At 36.2% G+C, this 23,754-nt stretch overlaps 2 protein-coding genes across 2 annotated transcripts; one reads left to right on the top strand and one right to left on the bottom strand.

Annotated features, from left to right (window-relative positions):
* Nucleotides 1-1,117: 1,117 nt before the first annotated feature.
* Nucleotides 1,118-8,609, top strand: LOC145771612 (cytochrome c, somatic-like). Its single transcript, XM_082583326.1, has 4 exons — nt 1,118-1,278; nt 7,211-7,291; nt 7,666-7,728; nt 7,866-8,609. The coding sequence occupies exons 1-4, from the start codon at nt 1,182-1,184 to the stop codon at nt 7,949-7,951; spliced, it is 327 nt and encodes a 108-aa protein (XP_082439452.1). The 5' UTR covers nt 1,118-1,181; the 3' UTR covers nt 7,952-8,609.
* LOC145771610 (testis-expressed protein 10 homolog) lies at nt 8,348-22,252 on the bottom strand. Its single transcript, XM_082583325.1, has 16 exons — nt 22,051-22,252; nt 20,836-21,035; nt 17,845-17,986; nt 17,421-17,752; nt 15,745-15,964; nt 14,003-14,146; nt 13,483-13,702; nt 13,001-13,127; nt 12,136-12,239; nt 11,593-11,783; nt 11,105-11,327; nt 10,626-10,780; nt 10,031-10,112; nt 9,579-9,734; nt 9,147-9,256; nt 8,348-8,432 (listed from the first exon to the last, which is right to left on the bottom strand). Exons 1-16 carry the CDS (start codon nt 22,207-22,209, stop codon nt 8,364-8,366), a joined length of 2,634 nt encoding a protein of 877 aa, XP_082439451.1. The 5' UTR covers nt 22,210-22,252; the 3' UTR covers nt 8,348-8,363.
* Nucleotides 22,253-23,754: the final 1,502 nt, after the last annotated feature.

Here is a 23,754-nt window from a genome sequence, read left to right as displayed (position 1 = left end):
CCGCTAACCTTTACCCTAACTCTAACCATAAAGTAATCTATGCTCTAACCCTCATTGATTGCAGTTTCCGCAAATATATTTCCGCAGTTTCCGCTAACCCTAACTCTAATAGTCGAATAATCTATGCTCTTTAACCCTAACCCTCGCTGATCGCAGTTTCCGCAAACATTTTTCCGCAGTTTTGGCTAACCTTTACCTTAACCATAATCTATGCTCTAACCCTATTTTTTGCAGCAGACAAAATAAAAGGTTGCTCTCTCTCTCCTCACTGATCGCAGTTTCCGCAAATATTTTTCCGCAGTTTCCACTAACCCTAACCTTTGAGTTTGTTTGCGGAAACTCCGATCAGCAAGTTCTGCTTTGTGCTATTAAATTGCGATCAGCGACTTCCGCTTTTTTTAATTTTTCTCTCGATCTTTTCGGGGTACGAACTGTTCAGGGTACGAACTAGGTTGCACCCAGGCAGAACACTAAAGATAGATTTCTATTTCAGTAAATGAAATAATTAACACGCAACCTAAACTGTCACATTTAGCGACCAACTTGCATCAGTGGTGTAAAACCTCTACAAGTACACTACGCAAAAGAGCCTTTTTCCTCTAAGAATATGATTTGCTTGTACATTTAAAATGTGTATGGGACATCTAGGCTTATTCAACGACATTGAGCTAAACGCTGCTGCTAAATTTATTACTGTGTTACCTGCTACAGGCTAGGGTGGCAGCTGACATAGATGACCTTACAGGTCTTTCGTTGTCATCCGGTTGTGCTGATAGACACTCAATTTGTATGTACTTTTTGTTTGTTTATTGCCAACAAAACAATAAATTGAAATGAATTAAACATGTTCAATAAATGTTTAAATGAAGAACAATGAAATCATAGGGGTTTTCAAGTAGGCCTACACATGATTTTTTAAGCTGTTGTATCATACTATGTATCAGTATCATATTAATGGCAGCAATGGTGATTTTATTCCATACATTTATGAATGCATCCATTCTAATTCTATTGTTAGAACTGCCGCATATTTGAAAAGTACTTTTGTACATTAGAGATAGGTACCCATTGTCAAAAATGCCACTTATATTATACATACCTTGTAATTTACAGGAGCACGTCTTGTATTTTTTATTAGATTAATTGTAAATAATTTGCGGTACCTGATATAGCTATATAAAATGGGTAAAGAAGGTAACTATGAAAAAGGAAAGAGCATTTTCAAGCAAAAGTGTTCACAATGTCATACTTATAATAAAGGAGGAGGCAACAAAACAGGTATAATTATGAAAAAAATATTGTACAGACAAAATCTGTTATTGTATTAGCCACTAGCCAGGCTACTGCTTAATCTAATCCCAATCTTTTTTGCATCGAAATCCCTAACCATCGAAAATATAATGTTAAGTAAAACCATTGGTTAATTATAATACATATTATTAAATGGAATAAATTGGATGGCTATTACTTACTTCATTAATTTAATTGTATAATTGTCTTTGACCAGTTGTTTGTATGCAAAGAAAATTATTTTCATTACAAAGTTTCCTTGGTAAAAACAAAAGGAGAATGTCCCTTTTTTATACAAAATTGTCTGTGACATTCAAAAGTGATGTGAAGGACATAATGTTACCGGACAGATGTATGCAGTAAAAAAAAGCAATAAAATGTAATCCTTTCTTTGTGGTAACCTCATGCACAAGGCACCACACTGCAAATACCAATCGGATAATTGTCTGGCAAATGGGATAAATTATATAATTGATCGGTTTTGTCTGTATATAATATTTATAGCAATTAATGCTAGTAGTCATAATATGAAAACAAAATGGAAAAAATTATGAGTAAACTTAACATATTTCTTTTCAATGACAGAGTTATTTCAAGATAATAGTAAAACAAATTACAGTAGAACTCGGTTAATCCGGATTTGGTTAATCCGGATCTTTGCCTAATCCGGATAAAACTGGAAGTACAAATGATTTGTAATCTTTTTCTTGAGATACAGCTTTGGATTATCTGGATTATTTAATCCGGATCTTTGCCTATTCCGGACAAAAGTTGCGCTTTCTCTATCGCTTTATCCGGATTTGCCCGATTTTTTCTAAGTTTTCCATAGAAACTCGTCTTCGCTAACTGTTTTCAAAAGTTTTGAGTGACTACAGATTATTCCGACGCACATGTCTGAAGATGTAACTTTTGCCAGTGTGTTCTTACGTTAGACGCAGAGTCTACAAATACATTCATTTTACATGCATACTGCATTTCAAAAGAACTCTATCACTGGGTCGCTAATGTGGTGATCGCGCGTCTCGGAATTGGCAGATGACCACACTAATACGTTCAATTTCGGTGATTTTTACCGATACCCTTCTATCTAGGTAACGTCAGGCTTGATAGAACCGTCATCGGTTAATCCGGATCTTCGCCTAATCCGGATGGAATCGCCGGTCAAATCGAATTAACCGAGTTCTACTGTAGATCCATTTAATTTACTCGGCAGAGTTTTGCTGAAAATTGTTATATTTTATTGATCAATTCTACAAAGATGAAACTACAGCACACCATGTATTTCTATGTGTACGGTACATTTACTTACAAATCAATTTTGAAAAGGTTAAAATCTGAGCTATACACAAGGTTTCAACAATCTGCTTGTCATTGAGCACTTTTTGTAGTATGATACGGTATTAATAGTATTTATTCAATAAATTTTCAGTTTCAATATTATGTTCTTATAATTGTCTTGAAATTTTAATTGTATCCATGTAGGGTCAGTTGACATCGTAGGATCGTGACATCGTGACATCATTTTAATTGTATCCATGTAGGATCAGTTGACATGGTCATTCCATGTCAACTGATCCAAAAAAAAGTGATTTCGTCACCCACCCTCTCAGATTTTGTTCATACTTACCATATTTGTAGAACTTTCTTTCCTGATCACAAAAAACTAAATATTTTGAAAATCGGTCAACCAGAACATAAGTTACAGCCATTTGAACATGGCCACTTTTGTGATCATTCAAGCGGAACAATCAGCTTCTGGTTCAAATGTGAAACTTTGAGTTAACGTATCTTTGCTTGTATGCATCTGTAACCAATGTTGTTTTCAGACATTGTTGTTCGTACAATAACTAAATCATAGCAACAATCACCAACCACATCAATTGTGACCTTTGACCTTTAACCCTCAGTTGATTAGGAGTAGTCTTTGTGTTCAGTGATGCGGAACACAATTTTTGATCTTGCATAGCTCGATGCGGGTACCACCGACATAGACAAGTGATATATCATTGGAAAGGTCTTTTCAAGGAGATTTAGAATCAGAAATAAAATTAATGGCTTATTGACTATTGCTACTAAAATTTTAGATATGAATTTGACATCTGAAACTATCTAAACATTTTTTCTAAATACCAAATTTTCCACATATTTTTCCTATTCATGAAAATTTTGATATATTCTCATTTTGCAATAATCACAAATTTGCAGGTGTGCAAACATGTTGTCAGAAAAAATAGCTCCTGCAAATTTTTTTTAATTTGAAGTTGATTTAGGGGTGGCCCCCCCCCCTAAAGTTCTGTGCCTTCCCTCGAAATACTAAATGTACGTATCTCAAAAACCACTTGAGCTAGAGATACGGTTTTGTGTGTCAAAATATGCAGAAAATATGATTTCCTATCTGCTTTCTGAACATTGAATGCATCTATCTTATGTAGAAAAGCAGTTATTATATTTAGAAAAAACACATCTTAATACAAAATGTATGGTACGGTAGCTCTATAAAAAATATGTGACGATCACTGTTCCCTCCAAGAAATCAGCACTCGTGATATCTGTCCAAATCTTGGTTTCACAATTTTTTTTGTGACGACGAATCAGTCTACAGAAATGCTTCTTTTCTCTCTGTTTTTGCACCTTTGAGGGAACACTGGTGATGATATTCAAACTAAAATGTAATTCTGGTCGGTACTGCGAAAAGCGATATTATCGACAATATTTTACATATTGTCTTGCGTATTGTGACAGGATGCCTGCGACCTACACCATCAGACAATCTTCCTGTCCTTGCAGGCATCCAACCAGCTGAGCTTCGTCACAAAGAAGCCATCCTGTCTCTTTCTCGCCGAGCTATGAACCCCAACCACTTGCTCCACTCAAGTCTCTACGAGTCTGTGAGCGAGCAACCTCGGCGACTGAAATTGAGACACCTATTTGTTTGTGCTGCACAACTCCTGATGAAAACCGCTGAAGACCAATCCATCAGTGCGGCTACCTGGGAAGACCACCAATGGAGCTCGGAGTGGAAGAAGAACTCCTCAAGAATCCAAAGTTTCATCTCTGACACCACTCCCCACCCAACCCAAATGCATTTGCCAAGGAAGGCCTGGGTGAGGCTCAACCGCCTGCGTACTGGCGTCGGACTATTCCGCTCCAACATGCGCAAATGGGGGATGGCTCCATCCGTGATCTGTGAGTGTGGTAAGGAGGAACATTGGAACAATCTGCAGACTACACCATCTGAAACTGCGCAATCTACCACGCGCCAAATGGTGTGCGTGGTCTGCGTGAACTGAATGACGAATCAATTCAATGGCTGCTTGACACCTGCCCAAGCATCTAGACCGTGTCGCCGCCACTGCCCAACAGGGGTAAAGGCAGAGCCCCTGGAGTAGCGAAGAAGGTTCAAACGAAGAAGAAGAATTGACAATATTGTTCTTGTTGCAATATGGAAACAGCTTCCTGTGTTCAGTAACAACTTGCAAAAGAAACTGAAGTTGGTCCTCATCTTTAATTAAGAGTTTGTTAAAATCCTGGATTACAGCAACTCCTCTATCTGCTGAAAGTCCCCTCACTATGTGTAAAGCTTGTATAAATGCACCATCTTCAGTCCAATGAGCAGGATCCTTTGAAAGTATGGCTTAATCTACACCCTGCAGCTGAAGAAGCCGTTTTGAATTGGAGGCGCAAAACTGTTCTAGAGTCTACACCCTTATTGTCAAGAAATCTACTTTGACGCTTAGTCACCTTGGTGGACGTTCTGCTGTTTCATCTAACATGGTTATTAGCTTTTTACTTTCCACAGACAATATAGAGTTAAACAAGGCTAGTCCAACCATCTCTTCAGACAGATACCATAAATGCAGACCAAGTTTTTTACTAGTTGCAGCAGAAATAGTTGTATGCGGATAATTAAGAAGTTGATCCATGAGTCTGAAATCATTTAGTGGTTCTTCTATATAACATTGGGTGATGTTATCCAATATCCATGCTTTCAGATGAATCGCACAGAAAAGGTGGCTAATTCTCAAATGCCTTGTGCTTCTTTCTTTAACATATTAAACTGATGACAAAACATCCAAATTTTGTTGGCATTAATCGCCTTCGCCATCCAGCGAGCGCGATGCATGGTACCTGGAGCTTGAAAGCGGATTCCACGCTCAGGAGTTTCTCCAAGGAATATGACAAAAACAGGGGAATTTTAGCTACGTATGAATGCAAAAAATTTTAGGATCACTTCTTTTGTTTATTGCTTTACCAGTTTTACAGGTTAGTTTATGAACTTTGTTTATTGAATAGCTTGGGCCACAATACTTGTTCAGCGCTCTTTTGTGCTAGAATACCCAAAACAGGGTTTTTCTAAATTGCTGCTTTTCTACTCAAGATAGGCACAATCATTGTTCAGAAAGCAGATAGGAAATCATCTTTTTTGCATCTTTTGACACATCTCTAGCTCAAGCAGTTTTTATGATATGCAGATTTAGTATTTTGGATGAGGGCGCAAAACTTTAGGGGGGAGGGCCATTCCTAAATCAATTTCAAATTCCAAAAATTTTTCAAAAGTTATTTTTTCTGACAACCTCACCATTTAAAAAGGTGTCCTAAGCAAAATTCAATAAAATTTCTTTTTTTTGCCAAATAAGAGACACCCTACTCCTTATGCAAAGCAGACCGTGCTTTTGAGATGAACGGTACCTTTTTAGTGTTGCTTTTTAGTACATAAACTGTTCAACAATAAGCCTATGCTACATTGATCCATTATATAATATAATGCCTACAAAACAATAACGCAGACTTTAGAGTTATTTGCATACATTATATGTAATAAAACTACATCCAATCCTTGACAAATAAACAAGCTTTGACAGACCCAACGCATACTACATAATATATAGTATGCGTTGGGTCTGTCTAAGCTTGTTTGTCTGTCAAACCATTTTGAATAAAAAGATTCATTGTAACAGAAGAACTGTATATTTTTTGTATATTTATATCATATACTAACAATATACAGCCAAAATAATGGGAACAGCTGACTCGAAGACTATATGTCCCTTCGCTGCTTCCTGTCGTCTGTTGTATCGCATCTGTGATCGCAGTGTACTGTATGATATCGCAATAGGCACAAATAAAAACACGAGCATTATTATTATTGTAGTTCTTCTGTTACAAGGAATCTTTTTGTCCAAAATGGTTTGAAATGCAAGGAAAAAATTGGTAGGTCTTCATGCATAATGTTGTTATTTTTAAGTTAAGAAGAGTAAAACTTTCTACCAGTTTTAGAAGTTGAATACTCAATAAGCCATTAATTTTATTTCTGATTCTAAATCTCCTTGAAAAGACCTTTCCAATGATATATCACTTGTCTATGTCGGTGGTACCCGCATCGAGCTATGCAAAATCAAAAATTGTGTTCCGCATCACTGAACACAAAGACTACTCCTAATCAACTGAGGGTTAAAGGTCAAAGGTCACAATTGATGTGGTTGGTGATTGTTGCTATGATTTAGTTATTGTATGAACAACAATGTCTGAAAACAACATTGGTTGCAGATGCATACAAGCAAAGATATGTTAACTCAAAGTTTCACATTTGAATCAGAAGCTGATTGTTCCGCTTGAATGATCACAAAAGTGGCCATGTTCAAATGGCTGCAACTTATGTTCTGGCTGACCGATTTTCAAAATATTTATTTTTTTGTGATCAGGAAAGAAAGTTCTACAAATATGGTAAGTATGAACAAAATCTGAGAGGTTGGGTGACAGGTCCTGGATCAGTTGACATGGAATGACCCTGTAGTGATGTAACATAGGCTATCAAATTTGTCTAAAATCACCTGATTGTTGTTGTACACATAATATGTTCTGTATTTTTAGTTTTCAAATGACTTTGATTAACAGTACTTTATTTGTGAATGTTTTTAAGGACCAAATCTTCATGGGCTGATTGGCAGGAAGACTGGGTCAGTGTCTAGTTTTGAATATACAGAGGCAAATAAAAATAAAGGTATGACAGTATAAATACTAAATATGAGAAAGTTAATTTAGTCTGATGAAGATCATAAATCTAACCACAGATCTCAAACTGATGCACACCTCAAACCTGAATTAGGCGACCAAAACAACATCATTTGTTCTGGTATTAAATCTTATTTTCATGCACAGTTCAGTTCAGTTGTTTACAACTTTCGTGGTTGCAAATATGAATTTTTTTTACAAAAAAATAGCTTAAAAAAACTAGTGTAAACATTCTATATTCACATGGCCCGCCGGTCACTTTTTTGGCCTGAGTCGAAAAGTTTGCCTAGCCCTGATCTAAAATAAGTTTTCTTATCGAGCTATTTCTGTAGCACTTAAGCTAATTACAACTTATGTTTTCAGGAATTACTTGGGGTGCAGATACCTTGGAAGTTTACTTGACCAATCCAAAGAAATATATTCCAGGTGAATGGTAATAATGTAGTGCAATGCTACTCATACTGTTGCATTAAAAATATTTTAAACTGCACTGTTACTGGTTACTTTTGAGGAGGTAGACTAAAAATTTGGGATTCGGAACTTACACTTGCATGTCGTTGCAGGTACCAAAATGATCTTTGCTGGCATAAAGAAGAAAACCGAGCGAGCGGATCTCATAGCGTTTTTACTCAAGGCCACTAACGAATAAGTTCTAAGATTCTTCTTGGCAGTATTTATTAGTCTATAACTAGAAAATCAATCAAGACTTGGGCTTGTGGTTCAAATATATTAAAATTTTACCAAGCACTTCCACGCAATTTATTGTCAGGGCTTGTGTAAACGCTTCAAATTACAATCCTACTGACATTGCCAATGTACATCGCCAATTGTAAATATTTTATTTTGAGACTGCATTCAATGTAACGGTTGTATCGTTTTCTGCCTGCACAACAGATTTTTAGGTGAAGTGTTTAATCAAAAGCGTTCCGAAACGCGTTTCTTAAATTCAAAACTTTTTTCTCGGTTGTAATATTGCTTGTATCATCTTGCTTAAACTGAATCACTGGCTTTCTGAGGAGTAGCTGCGAAATAGAAATCCAGCATTGTTTTTCAATATGTTTTTATTTGTTTGACAACATTAACGATGACAGGACATGCAGTTTGCGAACGTTATCGGAATTGGAAGACTTCTGCAAAAAAATAACAACAATGTTATATGAAAATCGTTTCATGTAATTATATATTTTTAATTACTTTTCTTGATCGTGATTGCAATATTGCAGTGAAATGTGTGCTTAATCGAATATTATCAACATGTTTTACTTCACCAATACGACAACCACTAAATAAAACAGTTATACATCAAAGTTACGGATTATCCTAAATTTTAAAACAGAATGCGAGGAATGAACCGGCATTACTAGGTTACCCAAAAGGTACACATGGAGATGTTCAGGGTTGGAAGTGGACATTTGCTGCGTCGTGCCCCATACTCACCCGGAAGATAATTTGCGAATATAATTTGCTACTAAGCTCTCTTCAACAGCCTGAGTCTTCTGCACTCTGCAGTTTGTGGTCCTCCTTTAACCTCAAATACGTTTTAACATTAGCGCTTTGCTGTGTTTGGCATGTATCGGTGCGATGGCCAGACATAAGCTACACGAAGGGTACGCGGTGCAGGAGAAATTGGTAAAACGTTTAAGTTTTGACCATGAGCTTCGACGCCGGTTTGCACACTGCTGCATAATTCAAACGGGCCATATGTTAAATGCAGTCAAAAACAATACGGTACGATATTTGATTTCTTTTGAATCAATGGCAGTTTAAGAAAGAATGCGGTATTTTACATTCACAGGACAGTCAATTCAGAACTTGACTAAAATCGAATTTCAAAGGACGCTCACCTCCAAAGATGCAACGAATTGCGTAAACAACGTGGAATGATTGATACAATTTTCTTGTAATTCACCTATTCTTAGCACCTTTGTTACAGCAACAATATTTTCTGCCGATTCTGCAACAAAATTTAAAAGCTGTGGTTAAACGCAAAAAGTATTTTAGGATAATGTGAAGTTATATCACAATCTAAGTAAGGCCTTTGCGATAGTACGATTAAGAATGCATGCACTGTAAGTTAACGCGACAAAACCACAATGAAACTACACTGATGCAGTGTTGCTGCAACCAAATTACTGAGGAACATCAAGCAAAATGGCTGGCTATTCTTGACATATCTCATCCGAGTTTGGAGCACATCGGTTTTCAATTTTCTGACATTTCACTTTAATACTGAGATTTGTGATGATCTTGATGGAAACTGTTACGCGACAACATACCTGCATCGGTTAAGCGCTTTAGGCAATGCTCCATGACAGAAGGCCTTTTAAGAAGCAAAATGACGTAATTGAAGACATCGTCATTAACCGCGTCATCGTTTTCCCTGCAACTCTGAATTAAGAGCTCGGACAGAAACTTTCCAATGTGAGCGTGATCTAAAACAAGTTTAAAATAATGTTCGCGATTACTAGAAATAGTTGCGACCAAGCATGAAAATTACAGTAGGTAGGCTATGTTACAAAGTTAACTTATACATAAAAATTGGCCACTACAAGTACAAGCACAGTCGGAAGAGTCCGGCGCAAACCATGCTTCCTCTCACAAAAACATGTTATTTGTTTAAAAGCGGCATCAGAATAACAAATTTCCGACTACCAAACGAAAAGTAATTTTAGCCAGACTGCCATTACGAATTATACAGGTCATGTCTCAAACAACAACGAAGCCTCACCGATTGAAACCAGTTCCTCAGCACAAAGAAGTTGGCTCAACCTCAGCATTCCCATTTTGGCTTTGTTTCTGCTTGGCTGTTTCTGTAACATTAGCATCAGTACCATTACAGCGAGCATTTTATGCACAAGGACGTTTACTCTTTCTGTCACAACATGGCAAACAGACATGACTGGTTTCTGAAAGGCGTGGGGTTCTATTTCGCGTTGTCCAATTTTGATTTTACTTTTTGGCTTTCATTGCAACGGCCTCTCCTTGAAGAAGTAAGTCGTGTCTGGTTGACAAAACGTTTACATAATTGAATAGTCACAAATTTTTACAACACCACAAAAAATAAATAGTTATGTCTACAGGCTTTGTAGTAAAACGGGGTAGGCCACGGTACACAAGGTCGTGAACTTTTCGAACGTGACCCACGCATTTTTATGCCTCAAATTATCCAACCACATCAAACAAATTTATGTAGAAGCACTGTCATCGATATTTAGAAACAACGTTTGCGTTACGGTACTAAAGGTAAAAATTTTGTAAAAAGAAAACTAATTTTCAAATAATGTTAATGACTGAAAACCAAAAAAAAACAGTTGCAAACTTACACAAATTTTTTTAGTCAAAAATGCATCCAATACAATCCACAAATCAGAAGCTGATGCACAAAAGGTATTCAAAATGCGTATGATGTAATCACATATTTGAGTGTGCTTCTTCAATTCGACTGGTGTCTCTTTGCAACTTGAGTCATCACCAGCGCCTGTAGAGAAAGCGATCGATAATTTTGCAATTTATGCGCCCTGATCAGTCTCATAATTACAGCAGCGGTGAGCGCATCTCAAGACATTCAGGTCCAACAACCTGTTGGGTCCCATAAAAACGCATCACTGTATTTTCATTTAATCTCTAATACAGTACGAAGCAAATACGTCATGCCAGATAATTAACTGTGTTAGAAACGTTTACACGATTTATTAAGAGTAATAAAAGAAAAAATAACGTCTCCCGACCTCTGTTCCGACTTCTCGGTATCAGGGATTACACACCAGTTCCACATGACAAATAAACAATTTTTATCACTTACCTAGCAAAACAGAGAGCAAAAACTTCAGAACAAGAACGCATTCTTGACTTCGTGGAACACAGTTATTGGTAACTGCAGGATCAATCCTTTGCACCAAAATATCGATGAGGAATGATATGCTTTCGAAAGGCATATGCTCACTTGCGCAAAGTGAAGACAAAGCTTTGAAATTTTCTTCAGACAAAGATTTCAATTGCGGTATGATACAGCTAAATATTGACATCTGTAAAAGATGTAATATGTAGCTTACGTGGTTAATTTAAAGTTGTAACTTTGATGTCATGTAATGCTGCAACAAACATTTGTCGATTGTCAAAATCATTGCAGCAATAAATACTGCGTCGCTTAAACTTTCAAACAAGTAACAGAATGCAAAGAAACCAAAAAAAAAGGAAGGCTTGAAAACTTGTTGATAATAATCCATGATTGCATCCGACTGAGCTCACACGTCAACGTGTTGATATCGCTCGCCAAATAAGCTTTCTTACCTGGAAATTGGGGCAATGGCAGCATTGCGAGTGGGAGCAAAATAAATCGGCATATTTTTCACTAAATGTGTCAATAACTGCAGATAACTGGGTCGCAACGCTTGTCAAAAAGTTTTGGTTTTTTCTTCTTGTAGCGAATTGCATACATTTCACAATCGATTTGAGATTTTCTGACAGGGAGTCACTCAGTGCTGAAATGACAATGGTGGTTATGAGGTGATCGCCAACCAATACACGAGCATTTAGCACGGAATCGACAGTTTCAACCAGGGCTTTGGAGCAGGCATAAATTAAAATTGCTCCAGCTCCGGACCTGTCTATCAAACAACTGGCTCCAGCTCCACCTCAGTTTTACATACAGTAGTTCCTTTTGAAAATGCAAAGCTCTGATTTCAACTACACTGAAGCAAACTGCCGAGTGCAACTTTTCAAGGTCTAGTACAAGACAATTTACATTCAATAAATCAAATGATACTAATTGGAATTTTCATCATGGGATGGTATATAAAATACAACAGTCTGCTTGACTTTGCCATCAATTACCTGGGTTCATTTTGCAAGGTTCTCTTTTCCGTTTTGCAATTTCAGTTAGAACTGACACAAAGTGCGACGGTAAATTGCTCAGCATCTTTTGAACACTGGAATTTCTGTGCAAAAAAATTCACCTTGCTGTTAATCTATAAAAAAATTAATGCAATCTCCATTTGGATTACTTCAAGGCTGTTGTAATTTTCTTCAAAACCCTAAGTGACAGACATCATGTAGAACTTAATGCTGTGTAATTATACTTCCAATATTCTAATGCAGGGTTGCCCAGTTTTTTAGCCACATGCCGCATTTTGCGAGTCTTGGCGGCCGCATTAAAGCTTTCACTCATTTTTTCCTTGAAATTTGGTCTAAGCTAAAAGATTGTATATTCTACACCCGAGAGGGACGGCCCCAAATGACGTACTCTATCTGCGTGCCGGATACGGCCCACACTTTCGGCACCGCTGTTCTCATTTGTTTATCATATCAAATGAGAGTTGGTTTGGTGCGTGATCTCATTCGTACAATCATTAATTGGGGTCTAGTGTTTTTCGAGGCAGAGCTGTTTAGCGATGAACGCAAGTGAAGAAATGTTTCGGAAGGGTAACACTCTAATCCAGTTCAACACCTTTCTTTCTAGATGTCAACACAAACAAGCAAGGTAGACCGTGTTCTGGCACACACGGGTTCTAATTACACGCCTCTGCTCTAACAAACCGCAGTCACGCAAACAAATCTAAACTTTTCAAAACACACTGCAACTCAGATCGCACGTCAAATTAGCAATATCTTACGTCACATGCCACAAATAAAATGCTTAGTTAGCACGACAAACACATAATTTCGTATTTTTCGTGTATATTTTGTGATGAATACTCACACAGATGAAGTCTCCGCATCTGCATACATTTCCATCATGAAGCTACGTATCTTAACGGCGTGTGAACGGTTGCATCTGGGCTGGCGACTGTATTGGTACAAAGAAGAAGCCAGTTCTTCTTGGTAGTCTGAGCACAGAAAGATGGTAGTTATAAATACAATTTACACAATTGAGCACCGGGGTTGTATAATAAATCATTGAGCGAATAGCTACAACTGTCATAGCAGAGTGCATCGTAACAATGATGTGATCATACGCACTACGCAGTTCCAAGCACGAAAAACCACAAAAAAGATGTTCACACTACCTTATTATACCTGTTCACAAGCCAAGGCCGGTCATTCGTTAAAGCAAAATTACAACACCAGGGCATCAAAATGCTAGAAGACAACGATATAGGCCACAGAAACAATTACTCAACGATAAAAAACGACGGATTGATTATAAATTGCACAGTGCACACACAGACATCCATGTCTTACCTCCAGAAAAGCGTAAAAGCGTCAACTTCTTGACGCAGTTCATAACCAGTGTAAAATACTCGTCGTTCAACGCGGGTGAAGATGACAGGCTCATTAAGAAATCAACTAGATATTGTGTGAAGTCCGGAAGGTGTGAATCACATTCTTTAATCAAATGATTAGATGCCAATAATGCAAAGAGATTGCAAATTAGTAAATTCACTTTGCTGATATCATCTGCCTAAAAAAAAAATAATCATGAAAATTTCAAGGGTAGAAAAATTACATACTGTTTATTAATATAATGAAGTTTTTATTTTATTCAAAAACAACAGATTAGAAATAGAATCTAAAGCATGGTCGATTCTTTGGATGTGATATTAAACTTTCTTCAATTTATTGAACTTAGATTCTGCACAACTAAGCTCCTGTACAGAGTGAGGGTTTGAGTAATTGCAACAAAAAGTTTGTTTGTTGCTTCGGCAATTTTTTTTCCGAAACGATGGCTTGAAATTATATGCCACAACCGGTCAACCGCTACCTTCTCTGATTCGGCAAGCTTTTTTTTCTTCTTCTTCGAGGCAATTCCATGTCCCTGCCCTTGGACATTCATTTGTGGAATGGGAAAGATCTTGAAAAAATATCTGTCAAACGACGACATGTACATTTTTTGCAACCAGTCCATCTGTAAATAAAAACAAAACAAATGTACAGCAGCCATGGAGGTTTAGTTTGATAGCTACATGATATCGAGAGGAGTCTTTGTAGATCCCAGCCATTCTACAACAAATGTAACTTCTTTGAAATGGTCTCAAGCAAATACTTTATACCAGGGCTTCCCAAAGTGGGGGTCGCGTAACGAACTTCGGGGGTCGCAGAAAGTATACAAATTTTAGACAAAGCACTGCATATTAACACTTAAGTTCAAGATGCTGTGAAAGTTATTAACTTTATTAAGAGTTGCGCACTCAATAGGCTACTTGTATTTTGTAAGTTTATAGGCTACAGTGAAATATGGAATAAGAGTTTAAAACCCTCTTTGCTGCATTGTAAACGTGGATTTCAAAACTAAAGCTAATGCTTTAAAAATTTATTAGTGTTAAAAAATTAAGTCGTGATTTTTTCAACGAAAAACAGTTTAGACTTTGTCAGCCGTGTTTGTAAAGACTTTCTTGGAAAGGCTTTTTTCTAATCATGCTATTTGTTAGGTTTGCTTGAAAAAGGGGAACGAATTTAATTTGTCCTTCCAAAGAGAAAACATGTATGTTTTTACATTGATATCTAAAGTTGGAACGTTCATCAAAAAATTACACATTTAGAAGTAAAACATTGAAAATGATTTATCTGAACTGAAATATTATCATTTACTGAAAAGTTTTTGGCTAACAATGGCGTGGAATCAAACGTTATTAAGCCTCTGGTTATCGACACTTGTCAAGTCTCCTAGAATTGGACAATACCAATTTAGATTGGATCCAAAACCCATTTGCAACGCAAAAACAAAGTACCGAGCACCTCTCTTTAAAATCTCAAGAAAAATTTGCAAATTTATCTTTTGACTCTTGAATTTTCTGGAAAAATTTTCACACTTTTTGCCTAAGCCGAACATTAGAGCGGAATATTCACCATTATGGCTTAGCAGTAACCGCGCTCCGGCCATTTGTCTCCACGTATATGTGCATGTTAGTGTTTTCAATGTTGATAAAATATCGCTCCAGCGTAAGTAACATTGAAACCGCCCTGGGACCAGCATTGACAAACATCGAGTTTTGTTTCCAGCAGGCTACAGGTGGTAGGCTTCGAGTACAGATAGCTTGTTTTTAGTTTTCGTTTTAATTATATCTTTCAATAAATATAACAAACGTATATTTCGCATTGCTTATTCTTTTAACCGTAAAGGAGGTCGCAGAAAATTTTAAAAGATTAAAAGGGGTTGCGAGCAAAAAGTTTGGGAAGCCCTGCTTTATACAATTGCATTTGTGGAACTATATTTGGCAGAAAACCTTGAAACAACAAAAATTTGTAGGCACGCCTATTTTGTTAACAATAAAGAATTTTCAGCATTCTTCTAATTTAATGGAATCATCAATATTTGTTTTTAGTGTTTATTTACAAACGTTAGTTAAGCTACTTAATGGCATTAAAAAAAAAAAAAAACACTACATAAAAATTTTCTATGAAAAAAAGTATCTAAAAAGTCACTACACTATATAGAGAAGAGTGAAAGGAATTTTATAAATAGTTGTGTTTGTTACATTTCTATTGGGAATGAATCAAACTTACTGAGGCAATTTTATCATTAGATGACATTAAGAACCGGGAGCACAAAGAGATAGTTATTGATATAACATGAACCATTGTGTTAATAGTCTCAGCATCTTTTGAGAAAATTCCACTTCCCGAAACTTCAACCCAACATTGAAGCAATAAAGGAAGAATTGCAGCCACTAAATCTTGAGATGATGGTTCAGAAGATGACACCACATTCGACTGCTGAAAGTGCCTGAATAAACATGTTTAAATCACATTGAGAAATAAACACACTTTAATTATGCTAACAAGAATGCACATACAAAAATCCATTGCAAGAAATAAGTAGTGTTCGGTTCGTGTTGAACACTTCTTAAGTTTCACTGCGAAAATTTGTCAAACGAGTTTCCTTATAAATAAAACTTCCGCGAAGGGGAATTAATGAAGATTTGCCAACAATCATGTAACACTGAAAATAAATGTGCACGTACATGGCCACCTAAAGATACGGCCTGATTTGTCACATTTTGCAGAAATTTCCAGATTTTGCTAACTTTGGGCGAATGTTTACATAAATTTTTCTAAAAGTTATATATTTTTAGGCTTTCTTTACTGTTTTTCCCAGATGACAAAATAGGTTTAACATCCTCACTCATGTTGAAAAACATAGAAAATTTGATTTTGAAGATTTTAGTCAGACTGTTAATTTTTCAATAACAGTCTGATTCAGCGATTTTCAACTTACTTTTTCTCATTTGCTATTGCTTCTCCAAGGCAACAAAAAGCTTATTATATCATTAGGAAACAGCAAAAAGTAAACACAAATCTCAGAAAATGTCAGTTAAACACCAGCAGTAGCTGTAAACAAAATCTGCAAAATGTGACAAATCAGGCCGCGTTTTCAGGTGGCCATGACACGCATAATGACGAGTTGAACAATGTCCTTGTGCAATCTTTGAGCAACATATTTGTGCAAATTGCTTTTTGTTGAATCCTCCAGAATAATTAAACAAATTTATTCGTCAATGCTATTGTCGGCTAATCTGTTTTTCTTTTTTGGTCATTAACCGATTTTTTAGCAAAATGTCCGAAAAAATATAATAGTCAATTTGGGCAAAATGTCCGAAAAAATATAATAGTCAATTTGGGCAAATGTCCGAAAAAATATATAGTCAATTTGGGCAAAATGTCCGAAAAAATATATAGTCAATTCGGGAAAAATGTCCGAAAAAATATATACAGTAGTCAATTTGGGCAAAATGTCCGAAGAAAAAACATTTCTCAGCGAAACTTAATGTTGTAGCTAGACAGCAAGTGCAAATTTTGGTTTGTGTCAGCTACTTGAAAGGAAATATTTTCATCAGAAAAAATGACCGAATTTTTTCAAGTCATTTCGGACAAATGACCGAAAAGTCTTAGCAAAAAAAAACCACTCGGCTTATATATAAAATCTGAAATCTTATTATTTTGATGAGTATAAACCTTATCCAACCACATTGAGATAAAACCAATCCCAGTGTTTATCTACCTATTGACACTGTGTAAGAGTCTTCTTGAAACAACTGAACATTTCTTAAGCAAAGAAATAAATATACGGAGCATTTAAGCATTTTCACAGGCAAAGATTCCACCATGCAACTGCTTAATCAAAGTATATCTTTAGTGGAGCAGGCAAACAAAAAAAGCTACGTTTTTTTAGCAATAGCTACCTTAGTAACAGGGCCTGGTTTTTGAAACAGTTTGAAAACAACATATTTCCAACTCTTTCAGAATTCCATGGACATGACTTTGAGTCAACTTTTCGAGCAGATACAACCGGGGTAGACAATACTTGGAGCAAGGAATAGATGCGAGATAAAACTCGAAGTCTCCACTCAACAGCAGATTCTTTCTTTAAGGAAAGTTTTATGTCTAGCACCCGTCCTTTGTTTGAGACACCACTTTCTTTCATGGATATTAATTCAAGGAAATATTGCAACAATTTTGTATTCCCATGATGAGAGACAAGATTTGGATAATGTTCCAAAAACAAGTCAACAACCTGAAAATTTTAAAAACAATTTGAGCATATCAAGCAAAAATAAAAATCTTTATCAAGTAATTTCAGTGTTAACGTTTTACACATTTACATACCTTCAACGAATCTTTTTGTACATTAGTAGCAAGATGAGACATGGCGCAGTACAAATGAGAAAGGACCAAAGGAAAAAATGGAGACATCTTCAATTCAGGCAGTTCAGTAAAAATCAACTGTAGAGTTGAAATACAAGCATTCCTTTGACAACAAAATAGCCACAATTAAAACGAAGAAAGATCATGTCTTCTTAAATATGAAAACAACTACAATTCAATAACGAACACGACTGCACCTTTTTAAAGAAGGTTAAAAAAAGATTAAAAAAAGATAGGCTAGTGCGTTTAAGAAAGACAACAATTGGACTTTTGAAGAAATGATTTTTAAAAACAAATATAATTTTAAAAATAAGACAGTTTTCAAAATAATTGTAAGGCAAGATCAATGAAAATAGGCAGCAGCTACAGCTGGGTCTGCTACTATTCGGCGAGTTCGATTCGGCGAGTTCCCTATTCGGCGAGAGCCTTTTTCGGCGAGTGCCCTATTCGGCGAGTTTTTGACATTTTTGAAAGGAAATTATCGGGTACCAAAGCCTAATTATAATTGCCGTTTTTACATCGTTTTAACGTCGCTAAACGTTGAAATCGTGCAGAAAGGAATAAATATAAAATGTTTGAACTATATATTAAATTAAAATTCGTCATGTCAGTTCAGTTGTTTTTATTTCTGATCATGATATCAAAAACAATGCACGTCAACATAGCAAAGGTAGAAGCGACAAAACGCGAAAGTTAAAACGTGCTTGTGACCGAAGTAACTTATTGAGTTGAAAAAAATTTGGTACGGTTGCAACACCTTCAGAAAATTTTAAGATATGAAGGGAAAATAAAACAAAGAAAATGTTACAAAAAATAAATAAAATAAATCATGTTTATGTCTATAAGTTAGTACTTTGGAATAGTTAAAATGATTAGTTTGGATCAACAAATGTGTGGTCTACAGCTTGGATTGAAAGGAAATTATCGGGTACCGTAGCCTAGTTATCCCGACCAGCAAAAATTGCCGTTTTTACATCGTTTTAACGTCGCTAAATGTTGAAATCGTGTAGAAAAGAGAACTTTGCTGACTAGGATACGTTGAAGCTGAGAAACATTTACAGAAGCCCTGCGATTTGTTTTAAGAACCCATTTAGCATAACATTTCATTTGTACATTGATCCAACGTCTGAATACATTATCTTAAAAATGCAACGAATCATAGGGCTTCTGTGAATGTTTCTCAGTTTCAACGTATCCTAGTCAGCAAAGTTCTCTTTTCTACACGATTTCAACGTTTAGCGACGTTAAAACGATAGGCCACACATTTGGTTGGCCTTTTCATTCTGTTACTACAATGTAAAAATGAGCTGTTAGGCTAACTGGGTTCTTGGAACAAATTTTTGCTGGTCGGGATAACTAGGCTGTGATGGTACCCGATAATTTCCTTTCAATCTAAGCTGTAAGTCACACTCACACATTTGTTGATCCAAACTAATCATTTTAACTATTCCAAAGTACAAACTTATAGACATAAACATGATTTTCTTTTGTAACATTTTCTTTGTTTTATTTTTCCTTCATATCTTAAATTTCTCTGAAGGTGTTGCGACGTGCCAAATTTCTTTCAACTCAATAACTTACTTCGGTCACAAGCACGTTTTAACGTTCGCGTTTTGTCGCTTCTACCTTTTTCTACACCTTTGCTATGTTGACGTGAATTGTTTTTGATATCATGATCAGAAATAAAAACAACTGAAGTGACATGACGAATTCAAGGACGTTTTAACGTTCGCGTTTTGTCGCTGCTACCTTTGCTATGTTGACGTGTATTGTTTTTGATATGATGGTCAAAAATAAAAATAACTGAACTGACATGACGAATTTTAATTTAATGGTTCAAACATTTTAAAAACGGCAATTGTAATTAGGTTACGGTACCCGATAATTTCCTTTTAAAAATTTCAAAAACTTGCCGAATAGGGCACTCGCCGAAAAAGGCTCTCGTCGAATAGGGAACTCGCCGAATCGGACTCGCCGAAACGGGCCATTCCGCTACAGTTAGGCCTACTACAAAAACTGTGTGGTTTTGAATGCACTAAATACTTACACATGTGCAAAACCCAGTGGAAACCAATGCAGCTTTTAAGGTAACAACAACTTTCAAACAAATGTGCATAAAACCTTGGGCTTGGAAATGTAATGTATGACACACAAGCAACAGAAACTTCTCGTTAAACACAAATGTCTGACTGGTATTCCCTCTGCTGAACATTCTGATGGCACTTTAATGGAGATAGCCTACTTTGGTTATCCGGAAAAACATGTTTACTCATTCGGAAACATTCGTTATTTAAAGTACGATACAAAAAAGATTACAATGCAATATATATATACACAAACAACAAAATAATCAAAGTATATGCAAAAACGTTTAAAATCTTGTAAATTATTTTAAAAGAGTAAAAAGTAAATCGCTTCTGAAGCGGAACACAACTTTTAAGTGCAGTCAGTTAGGTGCCTGCCAAATAAGTGTGCACACTGCATGGCATCAGGATATTTAGGTGTGGCACCCAGTCATTTAGGTGCTTTTCTCAGTAAAGTCTATTTTATTAAGTGCTTGATGGTGATACTGCAGACAGTGGGGTATGCAGGATTTTATCACAAGGGAGGGACATTCAAAATGCTTTTCAAATCGAAAATGAATTTTAAAAAAACGCTCATTTGCTAATTATTAATATATAACTCAGCAAGTATGTTTCAAACTAACATTCACTTTGTGGCACAGTGGGGAGAACTGTCGCAGAATCAAGCATTTCTAATAAATGATTATGAATGTAATTTGACACACCGAATTGCACCCAAATGACAGGGCACCACACCTAAATATCCTGGCGCCACAGTGCACACACCTATTTGGCAGGTAAGGTATCTAACTGTCTGCACCTAAAAAATGTGGACCCCTTCCGAAGTGCTAAGAAGAATAATTGTAACCCTAGTTCATAGTTGGTATACCTGACTTCTGTATCATCATCAATCATGCATTTAGAAACTTTTTCAATGATGCTTCCTGGATCCACTTTTTTGTCATCAGCCTCATTTGATAAAATTTCTTTGATACCATTCAGTGCTCGAAGCCGAAATGCAGGGTTGAAGTGATTTAAATGGCTTAAAAGATCGCCAATGTTTAGATTTTTATAAGTTGCAGTATCATTCTGTAAAACACAAATTAAGGCTAGATGCACTAACAATAAATCTTATAAGCAGCCAATCAAGCTAACCACCTGATCAGTTAATCGAGCATCACTTTGCGCAAAGTTGATTTGTGGATCAGTAGTCGGTGATTCTAATCAGCCGATTACAGTTGGTGCATAAGAGAACAAAACAGGGCATAAATTAAAGTTCTTGATTGGTTGATTTGCTTAATCCATGAGTGATCCACTGCAGGTGCAACCAACACTACAACTGTTAATGCAAGTGCAACAATCTGATGAATTTATATACCCTGTATGACACCAGATTTTATTTATTAAAGATGGGACAAATGAATTATGAAAATGTTGTTTAAACTTTAGTCATGAACAGAGACAAGATGTTAAATTTTTCCAAGACTTAGGTAACATATTATAAACTTGGGTTTTTTTTTTGCTGAGACTTTTTGGTCACTTGTCCGAAATGACTTAAAAAAAATCGGTCATTTTTTATTTATTTTGGTCATTTTTTCTGATGAAAATATTTCCTTTTAAGTAGCTGATACAAACCATAATTTGCACTTCCTGACTAGCTACATGATTAAGTTTCGCTGAGAAACGTTGTCGTGTTTTATCTGAGAAAAGTTAGAACAGACAAACGTTTCTTCAACGTTCATCAGTGAAACTCAACCTTGCAACACTTTTTTCGGACATTTTGACTGAATTGACTATATTTTTTTCGGACATTTTGCAAAAAAATTAGTCAATGACCGATTAATGACCGAAAAAAAAAACACAGTTATAAACAATAAAATTTAAGCTCACAAGAGTGAGCAATATTTAAAAAATTAATGAAAATTATAAAGAAAAGTTGGCTGAATAATCCCAAAGAGCGATCAAAGATGGCGTAAGTTAGTACATTATGACATATATAACTGTTTCTTTTGTTGTCTTACATTTGTTAAAGGTAAAATAAGTGTTGTAAAAAATTTAATTGGGCATTTAATACAGCTAAAGGGAATATTCCCAATTCACATACCTGACTTGAATTTTTCATCTGTTGACTGATGTATATTGACTGAGATTTGAATGATGTCACAGTAGCATTAGCTGCAAGTGGTTTCTTTTTCCCCACTTTTAACTTGACTTTGTTAAAATCACTTTTTTTAGCTTTCGTCTTTCGACTTGTCTTTCCCATTTTTGCATAAAATAATTAGTAAACTACAAAATGTAAAATAATTAAGTATACAGCACATAAAATACAGTCTACATAATGACAAAAGGCTAATGTTAAAAAATTAAAATAAAAGGAATCTCAGTTTCGGATGAATTATGAATCATACTGTAGCGAGAATTGCACGTTCTTGTAACACAGATTTTTAATTTGCAAGGCTAATACCATAAAATAGGTTCGGTTTTGAATCTTCATCTTCGAACTGGCAAAACCTTGATAAATTATTCCTGGTAGTTCCGCATACTTGTTTGTAGAGGCTTTTGACAGAGGGCCGGTTATCGAGATTGACAGAGTGAAGTGATTGTTGAAGTGTTGTTGCTGGGGAATTACTTCATCCATTAGGTGCCGTTGAATGGAAAGCAGTCCTTAGAATGAGTTGCTCAAGCGCACACCCCAAGAGTCAAACCAGCGCCGCTTGATCTTTAAGCTTCTTTCTTCTAGAAGTCACGCACTAACCAACTGAACTGTCATGTAATGGGTACATATGGAATGCATCTCACAATACTGGGTATGCATCTCATACCGTTACGGTAGGCCTACTTGGTATATTACTCTTGTTTAAAATGGTTTTTATCACAGTATTGGAAATTACTTCACCATAATGGTTCCGATTTGTATTTCAGACAGTCAGACCAAAGGTTTAAGAAAGTGTGTTACCTTTTGTAATATGTAACCAAATCAGTCAGGTTGGGAGGATGCAACCTAGTTCGAACCCTAAACAGTTTGTACCCTCACTTCGTACCCTGAAAAGATCAAGAGAAAAAATTTAAAAAAAGCGGAAGTCGCTGATCACAGTTTCCGCAAACATTTTAAAATTTTCCCCCTGAAAAGATCGAGAGAAAGATAGCACAAAGCCGAAGTCGCTGATTGCAGTTTCCGCTAACCCTAACCCTCGCTGATCGCAGATTCCGCTAACCCTAACTCTAACCATAGACTAATCTATGCTCTAACCCTAACCCTCGCTGATCGCAGTTTTCGCAAACATTTTTCTGTAGTTTCCGCTAACCCTTACCCTAACCTTAGAATAATCTATTCTCTAACCCTCGTTGATCGCAGCTTCCGCAAACATTTTTTCGCAGTTTCCGCTAACCTTTAAACCCTAACTCTAACCATAGAGTAATCTATGCTCTAACCCTCGCTGATCGCAGTTTCCGCAAATATTTTTCTGTAGTTTCCACTAACTGCAGTTTCCGCTTACCCTAACTCTAACCATCGAGTAATCTACCTATGCTCTCTAATCCTAACCATGCCCTAACCCTCGCTGATCGCAGTTTTCGCAAATATTTTTCTGCAGTTTCCGCTAAGGAAACTCCGATCAGCGACTCCGGCTTTGTGCTATTAAACTGCAATCAGCGACTTCGGTTTTTTTTAATTTTTTCTCGATCTTTTCAGGGTACGCACTGTTCAGGGTACAAACTAGGTTGCACCCAGGTTGGGAAACGATCAGCGACTCCGGCTTTGTGCTATTAAACTGCAATCAGCGACTTCGGTTTTTTTTAATTTTTTTTC

Source organism: Aplidium turbinatum, chromosome 6, assembly GCF_918807975.1.
Source record: "Aplidium turbinatum chromosome 6, kaAplTurb1.1, whole genome shotgun sequence".
NCBI classification, from domain to species: Eukaryota; Metazoa; Chordata; class Ascidiacea; order Aplousobranchia; family Polyclinidae; genus Aplidium; species Aplidium turbinatum.
This window is presented reverse-complemented; position numbering and strand designations above follow the sequence as displayed.

Coding starts and splice junctions, on each gene's coding strand:
- LOC145771612 (XM_082583326.1), top strand. CDS start 1,182: ATGGGTAAAGAAGGTAACTATGAAAAAGGAAAGAGCATTTTCAAGCAA. Junction 1,279..7,210: donor AGGAGGAGGCAACAAAACAG/GTATAATTATGA, acceptor AATGTTTTTAAG/GACCAAATCTTCATGGGCTG. Junction 7,292..7,665: donor AGAGGCAAATAAAAATAAAG/GTATGACAGTAT, acceptor TTATGTTTTCAG/GAATTACTTGGGGTGCAGAT.
- LOC145771610 (XM_082583325.1), bottom strand. CDS start 22,209: ATGGGAAAGACAAGTCGAAAGACGAAAGCTAAAAAAAGTGATTTTAAC. Junction 21,036..22,050: donor AGATGAAAAATTCAAGTCAG/GTATGTGAATTG, acceptor TGTGTTTTACAG/AATGATACTGCAACTTATAA. Junction 17,987..20,835: donor GATGATGATACAGAAGTCAG/GTATACCAACTA, acceptor TTGTTGTCAAAG/GAATGCTTGTATTTCAACTC.